Raw genomic sequence first — 14,533 nt, forward strand, 5'->3', positions numbered from 1 at the left:
AATTTTCAGCATTGTAACATTGAGAAACATCCTCATCACTTATGAGGAACGATGACAGCATGCAGTGAATCCCATTAGACTGACAACACGGATGTACTTTCAACCGGTTTCGTCGACCAATAGCAGTCGAGAACGCCGGTCGCTATGAGCCAATCAGAGGCCAGCAAATATCCTAAGCCAAGCAGATAGTCCCGCCCATGTCTTTAGCTGTCAAACTTTTGTCTGAGATCGAGAAATCCTCCACAAATCTTTCTCCGACTCTTCTGCAGTTTAGTGTGAAAATCTATTCGCAACCCCGAGTTTCTCCTCTATTTTTGTGACACTTTTGTGTAAATTAGCCGGGAAATATTTATTGACGGGTCGTTATTTTATAAATTATTGCTGAAGTTTGGGGGAATAATTGTTGCGGCCTTATTCATTATAGCCAGCCAGTGAATCACACAGTAAGTAGCATGTATATCTTACTTTTTACACCAGGATGTCAGCTTGTAGTGTCAATCAGCCACTGTGAATCGTGTAAAGTGTGTGCTAAAGAGATGAATTATGATCCTAAACCTTCAAAGAGCTTGTGCCGGTCTCTAATTTGATTTGAAACAGATTTACATGTTTTGAAACAGAATTATGTTGAATATTTTATTTTATTTTATTTTATTTTATTTATACGTGGATACAATAACAAATCATATAAATATGATTGGGAAAGAACAACAGGCTGAACCCAAAACTATTCCATTCCCAAATTTTGATACATGTCCAAAAAATAGGTTATGTTTGTTCTGTAAGAAGTTCAAGGTCAACTTTCGTCCAAAAATAAATATGATATGCAAATTTTAAATTTAGAAAAATTAAAACACCAAATTATAGTTAAATATTACACTTAATTATCACTGCACATTGTATTAATTAAGTTATTTTATGAATTTTGAAGCCAAAAATACACACAAAATTCTCACTAAGAACAGCTGAACATAAAAGACATATTGCACCAGTTCTTATTTGAAATCTTATATTTTCATAATGAAATTGAAATTTTTGTCTTACGGGTGTTTGGTGCACCTTTTTATTTTTATTTAAATCGGATAATCTTATTCAATAAGAGTGAGAAAAAGTGGCAACTGCAATTTTTAAGTGGTCTAATAAGCGAGTTATGGGTTATTGAAGTGCTAAGTCTCCGTTTTCTTTCCAGATCGAAACGGTTTCGAATTTTCCATTGGAGTTTTTCTAACACATTCAGAATATCATTGGATTTCTTCTAATATATGCGTTTTTTTCGCGATTAATGCCAAAATAGACAAGTTATCGAATTTACAAAAAAACGTTACTTTTTTATTTATGAACGATATGGGGAATAAAATGTTTTAGTTTGGAAAGATACATTTTTTGAATTTGAGAAGTTCTATTAATGCAGTCGAAACCGTTTATGATCTGGAAAGAAAACGGAGTTTAGCACTTCAACAACCCATAACTCGCTTATTAGACCACTTAAAATTTCAGTTGCCACTTTTCTCACTCTTATAATGAATGATCTCAACAATTATATTGAAAAAGATTATCCAATTTAAATAATGAAAAAAGTCTACCGAACAGCCATAATAATGCCAGCTTTCATAAATGAATCGATCAAAGTGTGTGCTAGGAGGATAGATTATTGCTATGTATGTGTTAGAATAGGATAGAATATGTTTTATTGTAACCACTTCTGAGGTCTTCAGGAAAAAATCCGTATCTTCGTTACGTTATGGATTTGTAGATTCCGTTCTCTAATTATTTCTATCTTGGAAACTGTAGATTGTAATCACATAATATGAATCATATCATCTATGCGTATAGATGCCAGTCTTCACCATCAATTAGCTACTAACTCTTGTAGAATCGCACAAATTATAAAGAAAAATATTATTTTTCCTGTCTTAAGCTGCGTTTAAACCAAAGCTATTAACAAAATCTTAATAACTTAATCCTATATTTTCTATTAGATTGAACATAACTTATCATACGCATGATGAACATTATGATTGTGTTAGTCAATTTCCGTTCAATCTAATAGGATCTATAAGGATTAAGTTATTAATATTTTGTTAATAACTTCGGTGTAAACGCAGGTGCTAAATTAAATACATTGCTCCAGAAATAATTAACATGAAGATCATTAAGGAATGTGATTGAGTACTATGGATTAATTTGGAGTATTCATTAGAAATCTATGCTATTGTACTAGAAATTGAATTTCTAGTCAACTCATTTTCCTAGTTTTTGTCGTCGCTTATAATACCTCTATTCTGCACAATAGGCCTCAAGTACCCATGATCGAAATAATTGGGAAGAATTAACGAAAGTGCTGAAACAGAGCTATTTCATTCTTGAATTCGGATATTGAAACAGATTAGTTTCATGTTTTCGAGAGCAAGTTAGAAGAGTAAATTGAGAACAAAATCATATCTTGAGTACCTATACACTAAATTTGAATTCTCCTTGTATATTATTATGATTAAAAATTAATCCATGATTAGCACCAAACAGTCTAAGAATTATTATAATTCCACATGTATCTAAGCCGTGCACAATGGTAAACCATGAACAAGTTCTTCTTCCAAATGACTTTCAAAAAATATTGCTATTTATATTTCCAAATTACTTTCAATAAATATATTGCCATATTTATTCAATAAATAAATGACTTACATTTGGATGAATTTTCATGAAATTTCGTTTTTAAACCATCCAGACAAATAATTCGATAGAGTTGGCAAACTGTCAATAACATTACATCTGTCACTTTATTTTTTGATATTCTAAGGCTCAGTTGAAATAAATTGTAACTCTCAATTCATTGCGCTAGCTACGATCTATTCCGTTAACTTTTATTTTGTCGTTCTATAGATTATTTAATGCTTCCTCATGATCTTGTTTTAGAGGTTGAGCTGCTCCAAAGTTATTTGAGACATTCAAGTCAAGTAGAGTCTTTTGAGCCATTTATTCAAGTCATTTCATGCATTGTGAGCGATTAGCCATACAATTGATAGAAATCCAATAAAAAAACTTCATAAGTTATCGAATATGTGTGGATCTGCTAGAATCACATTCAATACAACTAGCATCGGTATTAAAAGAAATCATTTAATATTCAAGCGATTATTCCATGAATTTTTCAAAGCTATTCCATGAAAAGCTCCAATGTACGAAAAGTTTATTGTTTGATCTCGTATTTGTTGGCCTACTAATCAGACGATTTAAAATCAAGAAAAAATAAAATAATTAATTAGATTTATCAGGTTTGGTGACCTGTGGTGACCTAAGTGATCTTATGAGAGTTCAACGACCTGTTGTTATTGGTCAAATCTCAAATTCCCGGTGCAAGATACCTGATTGATAGAAATTAACATAATATTGAGTTATACTTGGAAATGACAGATTGAAAAATACACGAAATGGCAGATATTCTTGATACAATTTCAAAATTTATCCACAATGGAATAATTCTTTACTAGGCATTGAAGGAAATTAGGGGCCATATCAGCTATTCATTTGAGTGAGTTGAAAGTTGTTTATTTCAATCTCTGATGGACCCGATAATAACAAAAGCTTGCGAGTTGTATTCCAACGAAATATTCACTATGCCGACTATGTCAACAAATCAACGTCAAAACAAAGATATGATGAATAAACAAAATCTGCGGCACGCAGTGCCGCAGCACGGGTAACGAAATTCCAAATAAATGTGAATAGAAACTCTTGAAATAATTATTTCATATTCAGTAACATTTGAACATATTCATGTCGAAATTAAATTTTGTGGTAAAACCATCGGGAAGATATTTATTCGACACTTGCAATAACCTGTTGCAATAGCTGACAAATCTGTGACGTCACTCAACATATGATATTTTTCCGACACTTGCAATAACCTGTTACAATAGCTGACAAAACCAAATCTGTGACGTCACTTGACATCTCATCAAGGGATCCTCTGAAAGCAACAAAACTGTTTTATTGTAGGCCGGACACCGGCTCTCAGCCCAAAATTCGGCTGTAAACAAACACCGAAACATTCTTTCTTTCATTCTTCAAAAGCATGGCGGCATCGTAAATGCACATCCTCTATCCTTTTCTAACTAATCGTGGTTATTTCCACCTTAAACCCAACAAAAAGATTTTTTTTAAATATGAGAGTGTATGAGAGTGAGCACAAACTTGATTACACAAATACTAAATTATAGTGAGATTCACTCTAAAGCCTGGTTTTCATTAGTAGAGTTAGTGGTAGAGTTCCCTGGGCAAGTACTAACTATCTTGTAAACTCTCCCAATGAAAACGTTCATGGTAGAGTAGAGTCATGGTAGAGTACTAGTTTTTAGTAGAGTGGGATAGCACCGTGGGATAGTACTCTACCACTTGCCTTCCCCCACCACCTCTTCTCACTCTACTCTACCACTACTATGCTAATGAAAACAGACTCTAGCTAGGGGAGTAGAGTCGTATAGTGAGGTCCACGTTATAATGGCAGTGGAGAAAGATAGGAGAACAACGTTGTCGATCCTCTGTCTTGTCAATGCCTACCCTAGACGGTAGCTGATACAGGTTTATTGATGTAGTATTGATTGTTCATTCTCGTTCAAAATGATCAATTATTTTTATTAAGCGAGAAATTATATTTTCGATCATTTAATAATGAATTTTCATAATTAAGATGAAATATTTTGTTAATTAATTATCAATCCTACATTGTTAAAAGTCGATCTGGCAACAGAGCGAAGCGAGAGGGATAGTGCTATCCGCTTTGTTGAATGATAGACAAGGATAGCAATACCATTGCTAATCAAACACTGCCATTATAACGTGGACCTCACTATAGAGTAGAGTTTTAAGGTTAGTTCTGTTCACTGGACAACACACTTTACCTACTATTCTCAGTTGTAGTGAAAACAGTTACTTGACCAAGTAAGTAGAGTAGAGTTAGTATGCCAGTTACTCGACCAAGTAAGTAGAGTAGAGTTAGCTCGGTAGAGTTAGTATGCCAGTTACTCGACCACTAGCTCTACCAGTGAAAACCAGGCTTAAGGGCCGTTTGCACAGTCAAAGCTCGAACTAAATTTAATCAGTTGGTGGCCTAAACTCAAAATGAACCACATATAACCAAAGACCTTAAAGATGCATAGACTCACATGCAGCGCTAGTGTCGTACTTGGAATTGAAATCCGCCATTGAGGGGGCAACCCATAAGATTATTACATACCAATGCCACCAATGCCTTTGTGATCTATAATATTACAAATATATATAGATATAATATCTCGTGCTAAAATACCCCAATGGCGGCCTTCAATTTCAAGTAAGAGCTATCATTGGGAAGGCATAGGCATTGTGGGTCTATATCTCTTTAAGGTCTTTGCATATAACGAACGAGACTTGATATAGATTTAATCCAGTTAAAAATGAAATTAAGTTTGAACTGAAACTGTGCAAATGGCACTAAATGTCACCATTGAGAGAAGAGAAGAAGTAGGCCTACAAGAATTATTGAAACCCAGGCCACACTTATCATGCAGTTTCCGATCCCACTCCGATCCGATGACGGATGACAACGGCCTAGAATGCGGTGCATACCACACATGTCCGTCATGTGAACTGTCCCACCACCACACCTCCGCCCCAAGAAATATCGGACGTGAGTAGGATCGGAAAGCTGTATGATAAGTGTACCCCGGGAGCGAGCATTTCCACTTCGTCATTTGATAAATCTTTCAAAGATCATTGAGGGTTGGTTTCCGAGATCAGGATTTGGCTAAGTTCTAGATTTTAAACAGCTGGAGTCAGAAAATTGGCTTTCCGAAACGGGGCGTAGTCCCAGTCAACATTTGAATTAAATTTCAAAAAAATATATAATTGAACACAAAATGAAACAAAGAGAAAATAGGGTAAAGTTTCAGCTATTTTGAATTATTTAGGAATGTTTCATTTCGTCAAGGAAAAACGTTTCCAATTATTGAAATGAGAAAATAAAGATTATCATGGAAACAGCGACTACGCCCCGTTTCGGAAAGCCAATTTCCTGACTCCAGCTGTTTAAAGTCTAGAGCTTAGCTAAATCCCGAGCTCGGAAACCGTGGCCTAAGGCCCTCCGCAAAGTAGACCCACGCTAATCCACGAAAAGCAACCCACGCCGTGGGATGTTTTGTAAACCATTTCTAGAAGGCTTCTATAGACATCTGTGTAATACATGCAATGAATGATCCACTTGTCAGCTGATTGATTATGAATAATTCTAAAGTAATGTTTTACAAAACATCCCACGGCGTGGGTTGCTTTTCGTGGATTAGCGTGGGTCTACTTTGCGGCAGGCCTTAGTCCAGCCACTATATACATCGATGCTTGCAATTTATAGTAGTTCTTGATAATTCAATTCATCTATATATATATATATATATATATATATATATATATATAATATATATATAAGCGAAATGGCACTCACTCACTGACTTACTGACTGACTGACTGAATGACTCACTCACTCGCAGAACTAAAAATCTACCGGACCAAAAACGTTCAAATTCGGTAGTATGTTCAGTTGGCCCTTTAGAGGCGCACTAAGAAATCTTTTAGCAATATTTTAAATCTAAGGGTGGTTTCTAAGGGTTTAAAGTTCGTCTTTCAGCATGTATATTCTTTTTATTCTCTTAATTATAATTGAAAAATGTCCATACAATATGTTAATATAGAACTATAATCTAGAGAGAGTACCTCTTCGAAACAATTATTAACTTGTAACTAAATTAATAATTTTGTCAGGTTGGCATTAAGTTGAGTTGACTTTGTTAGGTTGGCACCAAGTTGAATATTGAAATGCATTTATCGCGGAAAAATTGATTGGGCACTGCTACTTCAATCAGAGCTATTCCTGGGAATATTATATACTAGCCGTCAGCTCGCTTCGCTCGGAATATCCGTTTAGCCAGACTTTAGTCTGAACCCCCGACTGGATCGTCCTAACATATGATAAAAATGCTCAAATGAAAAATGCAGGCGAGCGAATCGAGCCAGCTGATCTCATTCTTGGACGATCCAGTCGGGGATCCAGGGGGCAGAGCCCCCCAGCTAGACGGATATGGCGAGCGAAGCGAGCCTGACGGCTAGTACTAGTATATTGTAGTTCCGATTGCAAGCACACCCCCTTTTTTAAAGTCTGTATTGACTGGACTACTTAGTGAGTTTCAAGTTTTAATTCCAGTATTTAGCTGTTTTATTCAGTTGTTATAGTAATAAATTATACATTCGCTGAATTGTGTTTCAGTGTCAGAGCTTGAAATGCTTCCCCTGGAAACATCATCCGACTGCGCAAGTCAAAAAGACGTCTACCTGTCTTTGGACGATCGCGAGTTATGGCTAAAATTCCAAACATTGACCAACGAGATGATTGTCACCAAGAATGGGAGGTGAGTGAGAATAGAGTCTACTTTATCTACATTATTGGTATTATTTCAAAACAGGAGACATCTTGATTATAAAAATGCATTACAAATTTACAAAGAATTGTTTTTCTTGACAAATATGGGATTTTTCAGATATAATAGTCATTACTGTCAAGAATTATAGTAGTTCATACTGTCTTTCCTATAAACCTGGTTTTCATTGGTAGAGTTCCCTGAGCAAGTACTAACTATCTTGGGAACTCTCCCAATGAAAACGTTCATGGTAGAGTAGTGTCATGTCATGGTAGAGTACTAGTTTTTAGTAGAGTAGAGTAGATATAGCACCGTGTGATAGTACTCTACCACTCGCCTTCTATTCCCCCACCACCGTTTCTCACTCTACTCTACCACTACTATGCTAATGAAAACAGTCTCGTGCTAGTAGAGTAGAGTCGTGCCGTAGGCTATCAAGTTTAAGAGTTATTGTTATGTATTAAAAAGTATCAATTTATTAGAACGTGTAAACCGTGGATAACTTGAATCACATATCACAGCTATGTAATAAAGAAGGCGGTGTATGAAGAGAAATGGCAACTATGCCGTTCTATCATTTTCATTGACTCTATAGACTATCATCTATCAAACTCCGGTCTCAGTAGATTTTTTTCTCATTCAGTTTTTGTGTTTTTTCTCTTCTGAGGAATTGTATGAATTCTATTGGCCGTATCAACACTCGCAGTTAATATAGCATCAGGATCAGATATACGAATATCAGCTATCCACTGTAGAAGGCAGTGGCAACACAGAGAATTGGCAACGCTGTTTCCCCATCTATCTCCATTGCCATTATAGCGTGTACTACATTGGAAAAAGTTACTTCAATAGCATATAGTGATGTCCACGTTATAATGGCAGTGTTTGATTAGCAATGGTATTGCTATCCTTGTCTATCATTCAACAAAGCGGAAAGCGCTATCTCTTTTTCGCTTTGCTCTGTTGCCAGATCGTCTTTTAACAATGTAGTATTAATAATCGCTAGACAGAAAATTCCATCTTAATAATTATGAAAATTTATTGGGAAATTATTGAAAAATATAATGTCTTGCTCAATAAATATAATTGATTTTTTTAAACGAGAATGAACCGTTGATATTTAATCAATAAACCTGTATCAGATACCGTTTATAGAAGGCATTGACAAGACACATAATTGGCAACGCTGTTTCCATATCTATCTCCACTGCCATAATAACGTGTACCTCTCTACAAGAAATAATAAACTTAAAAAATATGGAACTACATAGAAATCCAAAGTAATCAGTTTGAACAGTTATTATTACATCAATAAACCTGTATTAGCTACCGTTTATAGAAGGCATTGACAAGACAGAGGATTGACAACGCTGTTCTCCTATCTTTCTCCATTTCCATTATAACGTGGACCTCACTACAAGAAATAATAAACTTTAAAAATATAGAACTACATAGAAGTCCAAAGAAATTAGTTTAAAATAGGCAGTTCATGTAGAAGCTCTATAGGAAGCAGTATGAACTACTATGAATGCTAATATGGGTGTGTGTGTGTGTGTTTGTGTATAAGTAAATAATGTATGTGTGTGTAAGTACATCCAGTACCTAGGTGATTTTTCACGCCAGTCAGCATTGTTTGAATGCAAAGTATTGATGTTATTCTGATAAGGTATGCTGACAGTTTAAAGTGAATTTCACTAGAGCAACTCAACTAGGAGGCACTTAGTGTTAATTTGCGTCCGTCTATTAACAGTTCACTTCTAAACTTCAGAAAACTTCCAGAACTAGTTCATTCATACTGAGAGCTACTATTCTAAGTTTCACTTCAAACTGTCATCGTATGATTAAATGGGAAGTATATAGCATGATAGTATGGGAAGTATTAAAGGGTGTTATTCATTTGGAGTCATTTTTGAAATAACTGGTGTTATTTCTGAGAAAGTTTGAAATGGGTCCCACCAGTGTGAACTTTGCTCGCGTTTTTAGTATAAGCTACGGTATTTTAAAGGATAGAGAAACATAGAGAATCATAGGATCAGATCAATCAGAGAAGGATAGAGAATCATAGAGAAACGATAGCATACTAGATATCCCATGGTATAGGCGTTCATGTCGACAGTTTTACTGTTATCCCAAGCCGATAGTCCATGTAGTTCTTTCCTATGCAGCTGTGTGACGCTGGTAGTCTCTCAAATTGTGCCGTTCATACACTATCACCCCAACAAAACAGTGAAAATTGACAATAATCGTCGGTAATCGGCTTGAGATAACAGTAAAAGTTGCGACATAAATTCCCTATACCATGGGATATCTACTTACACTATTGTTTCTCTATGATAGAATACTAACAGCGCTTTTATGGGGAAATTCTATGTTGTTGTCTTGGAAACTGGGAATTTGAAAGAGTAGAAATATCTGTTGGCATGATGAGGATTCTCAACAGGGAATCCATTTTTGCTTCAAGAAATCTTTTGGCAATATTTTAACTCAAAATTCACGTAGACTGCCATGTGTACCATCTTTGGACCACACCAGCTTTCACCACTGGGCCATGTGGTTTTTAAGGGTTCAAAGTTCGTCTTTTAGCATGTATATTCTTCTTATTCTCTTAATTATGATTGAAAAATGTCCATACCATATGTTAATATTAACTATAATCTAGAGAGAGTACCTCTTCGAAACAGTTGTTAACTGGTAACTAATTAAAAATGTTGTCAGGTGGCATTAAGTTGAGTTGACTTTGTTAGGTTGGCACCAAGTTGAAGATTGAAATGCATTTATCGCGGAAAAATTGATTGGGCCTGCTACTTCAATCAGATCTATTCCTGGCAATATTATATTACTAGCCGTCAGGCTCGCTTCGCTCGCCATATCCGTTTAGTCTGGACCCCCGACTTGATCACCCTAACATAAATGATAAAAATGCTCAAATGAAAAATACAGGCGAGCGAAGCGAGCCTGCTGATCCCATTCTTGGACGATCCAGTCGGGGTCCAGGGGGCGGAGCCCCCTTGCTAGACGGATATGGCGAGCGAAGCGAGCCTGACGGCTAGTGTAATGATATAATCATCAAGTAATATTAATAGTCGACCTCACGAAAATAGTTATAATGGAGATAATAATAGTGATTTATCCATTATTAAGTGATACAAAACTCACATAAGAGAAGACAATACTACAAAAATCTCTCATTATATCATCATGGATTAAACATAGCATGGATAGCTTATTTTTCTATTCACAGTAATACTGTATTATATTTTTCATTTTCTAGGAGAATGTTCCCGGTAGTGAAAGTGAGTGTGAATGGTTTGGATCCATCAGCAATGTATACAGTGCTACTGGAGTTCGTACAAATTGAGCAACACAGGTAATACATTTTTTCATATAAAAATTAAAACATTCATCAGAGATTCAGATTCTTTAAATCTTGGGCCCGGTTGCACAAAAGCCGGTTTAATTTCAACCGTGATCATTCTCGAGAACCATCAGAGGAGGCTTTCTTATAAAGACAGCTTTCTGATTGGTTCTCGTGAAATTAATCACAATTAAAATTCAACCGGCTTTGTGCAACCGTGATTAATTTCTCGAGAACCAATCAGAGAAGGCTTTCTTATAAAGACGGCGTTATCGGATGGGCACGTTAAACTGTCGGTCCCGGCTGAAGTATGACAGTCGTAAGGCCCATTGACGGCTTAAATGATATATTCAGGCGGTGGGACCTTCCAGCAAGGGACTCCCCACCAACAAAAGCCATACGAATTTACTTTACTTCTGATTGGTTCTCGTAAAATTAATCACAATTAAAACTTAACCGGCTTTTGTACAACCGGCACTTACAGTCCGGGTCCTGTAGCTTTGCCTATCGGCGGAGAACAACTAGACTATACGATACTACCCGTTCAAAAACATCGAACATCTGTAGGGAGCTTCCTCCATCTAGGTATCTAGGTACTCGGGAGCGTATGTTTTTTCAAAAGTAGGAATATCACCCGTGAACCATACCTTGCCTATATGCAGTTTCAAAGTTATGGAGGCAAAGCTACGTGACGCGTATCATTGATTGATTGATTGAGTACTTTATTTATGTAGATTACAATATATACTGGCTTATACACTTATATACAATAGCTTACAATACAGCAAAATTATAGATGAATTTACATAATGTAGACTAATGAAATAATTATTGAATGTATATGATATGAAAAAAGCAATCTGTAATAACTGTAGATAATTATATTGTTATGCGCTACATAAATTGGCGGAGCTTTGGACATATCAATGTCCATTCTTTGGGAAGAATATTAAAAATATCCTCCCCACTACTCTCTACCAAACGGGTAATTTCATCAATTAAACTAAGGATTTATTTAATAGGAAATATTGTAAAAGTTTTAATTAATATGAATATTTAAGAGAAAAAAAACAGAAAATTGATAAAGTAAAATAATTATATAGGTAGATAAGATCAAACATATCATGGGATACTATGGGATACTATATGATTTCGTACTATGAGTTGGTATTTATGGGATACCTCTCATAAATTTGACTCTCTGGAGCTCCGACCATCATGATAATAATATTATGAAGAACAGATGTAGTCCAGGCAACGAATACTCAGAAGTGGGTGTCTATAGAGGGAAAAGTTTGGGAGAGTATGTTGACCCCGCAGCTCTTCCAAGTGTAGTTAGGAGGTTATCATATATTGAACCCTAAACCCTGTGCTGAGAGAGTGAGGATGGTTTGAAGATACCTTTTTTTCTTTTTCGGATATATCTTGAGAAATTTGCGTATCACGGTCATGATTATTCTGTACAAAATTGAATACATTCGATCCATATCTTTCATAGTTTTCAAAATATCTACTCTCCAAGTTATAAGTGACAGTTTGAAGAAACCCGTTTGCCTCCAACTTTGACTAATCACTTTTCAACGATTGATGAGGAAAATCCATACTGATTCTGATCTTATAAAGCATTAATTCTCTTCAATCTGATATATTATTTCACTATTAATAGTATTATACTACTTTATATTATTTCCTTACTGATACAGCATTTTAGTTTTGACTGTGAAATATTTAGTTTTCGCCACACTGCACAGAAAGCAGCTGTTTTCAGTCCCTACGTAGATCTGAAAGACCTTGTTTGCAGACGACGTCAGAAAAGGATTTCTTTTCCGGTCTAGGCCAGAAAGTTGTCTCTTTCCAGCCGCTCATGGAAGTAGTAATAAGTCATCTGCTAGATCAGGCGAGGGTCCACTTTCATCATCAGCTGAAGTCGCCATGATTTCAGTTCCAGTTTCGAATCAACTAATTCGCTTCGCAACCAGTTTTATTCAATTATTTATTGTGATTAGTGCATTCCGAATTTTCAAAATGCTTGAAGATGACTGTGGTATTCCAAGTGAAATTTTAAAAGAATCTGAAATCCTGACTGCAAATCTTCTACCACTAAAATCAAGAGATAGGTACGATAGCTTAACGAGTATTCTTCATTTTGTATTCTTTATTATTTTGTCAGCAATACCTGTATTGTGGCGAAAAATATCGTTCGCACACGGAAAAAATTTTTTTTCCAGCTCTCAATCTTTTCTAGTCCTCGGCCTACGGCCTCGGACTTGAAACCGATTTCGAGCTGGGAAATCTTTTTTCTGCTCTAGGTGCGAATATACTGTTTGCAACAATATTGACAATGAATTTGGAAGGAATGCTCGTAACACAATTTTTGATTCTGCAGCTTTGTTGAGACTAAGCAGGGGTGGAAATAAATACAAAGTCAAATAATCTTTTCTATGTTTGTATCAAGTAAATGATAAATGAATAAATTGAATAATTATGATTTTAGATGGAAATATGTGAACGGAGAATGGACTCCGGGCGGGAAAGCGGAAGTGGCTCCGTCAAATCCGGTCTATGTACATCCGGAGTCCCCGAATTTTGGAGCCCACTGGATGAAGGAGTCTGTTTCGTTTGCCAAGGTCAAACTCACTAATAAAACTAATGGAAGTGGTCAGGTGAGGAAAATGTAGTCAATACATAATATCATAAGAAGATATGCCATGCTATAGAGCACTTATGTTCCAAATTTCACTGACAACTCGAGCCGATAGTCCCAGTGAAGCTGTATGAGGCTGGTAGTCTCTCATACTGTGTCGTTCTTAAGCTGCGTACACATATACGCTCTTCCAACCCGCACCGAGCACGCTCCTCCCTCGTACCGCCCTCGTTCCTCCATCGAACCACAGTCGCACCGCCCACGCACCCATCATGAACGTTACGGAAGATGTTAGATCTTCTCGCGTTCCCCGGTCGAACCACTCTTGCTCGCCGGTCGATCATCAATCGCTCTGCTGGAGTGACGTTCGGTTGCGGAGCAGAGCGAAAGTCTGTACGCACCTTAACACTCCCAACAACACAGTTGCCAGGAGTCGATAGTATTCAGCTTGAGTTAACGTAGAATCGGCTTTATATTTGGAACATAAACGATCTATGGCATGAGATATCTCCTTATACTTTTTTTTCTATAATAATAGGGTTCTGATATTGTGAATTATATTAGATTTTATATCAAATATAGTATGACATCAAATAATATACTAATGTATTATGTACTAAAATGTTCTAATGTAATGTACGTCACTGTGTATTTCTAAGCTATAGTGAGGGTCAACGTTTCAATAGCAGTGGAGAAAGATAGGAGAAGAGCGTTGTCGATTATCTGCCTTGCTACAGCCTCCTAAAGCAGATAGCTGATACTGGTATATCTGATAGTATCAGTATCAAGAAGACTCTGTTCCTTATGATTCCACGTCTGAGGTTCATGTTGGTTTAAACGGAGAAAGATCAGCTGTTAGTTTAAACCCGGAATGTAACCAAATATAATGAATTTGGCCATATCTTCAAGTAATCATTGGAAACATTATGTACTATTCTAAACTGTGCATGCATTCAAGAGTATTGAATCTAAAGAGTATCTCCTAAAGCAGATAGCTGATACTGGTATATCTGATAGTATCAGTATCAAGAAGACTCTGTTCCTTGTGATTCCACGTCTGAGGTTCATTTCAGTTTAACGGAGGAAGATCAG

The 14,533-nt window shown here is 36.2% G+C and overlaps 1 protein-coding gene across 1 annotated transcript; it reads left to right on the forward strand.

Moving 5' to 3' along the window:
- The first annotated feature begins 263 nt into the window (after positions 1–263).
- On the forward strand, positions 264–13,514 carry LOC111061804 (T-related protein). The gene is given in 4 exon segments (XM_039444911.1): positions 264–443; positions 7,292–7,433; positions 10,714–10,809; positions 13,292–13,514. Coding segments are annotated over 4 exon segments (462 nt in total). The 5' UTR covers positions 264–442.
- The last annotated feature ends 1,019 nt before the right edge of the window (positions 13,515–14,533 follow it).

The sequence above is a fragment of the Nilaparvata lugens genome, unplaced genomic scaffold, assembly GCF_014356525.2.
Source record: "Nilaparvata lugens isolate BPH unplaced genomic scaffold, ASM1435652v1 scaffold5761, whole genome shotgun sequence".
Lineage (NCBI taxonomy): Eukaryota > Metazoa > Arthropoda > Insecta > Hemiptera > Delphacidae > Nilaparvata > Nilaparvata lugens.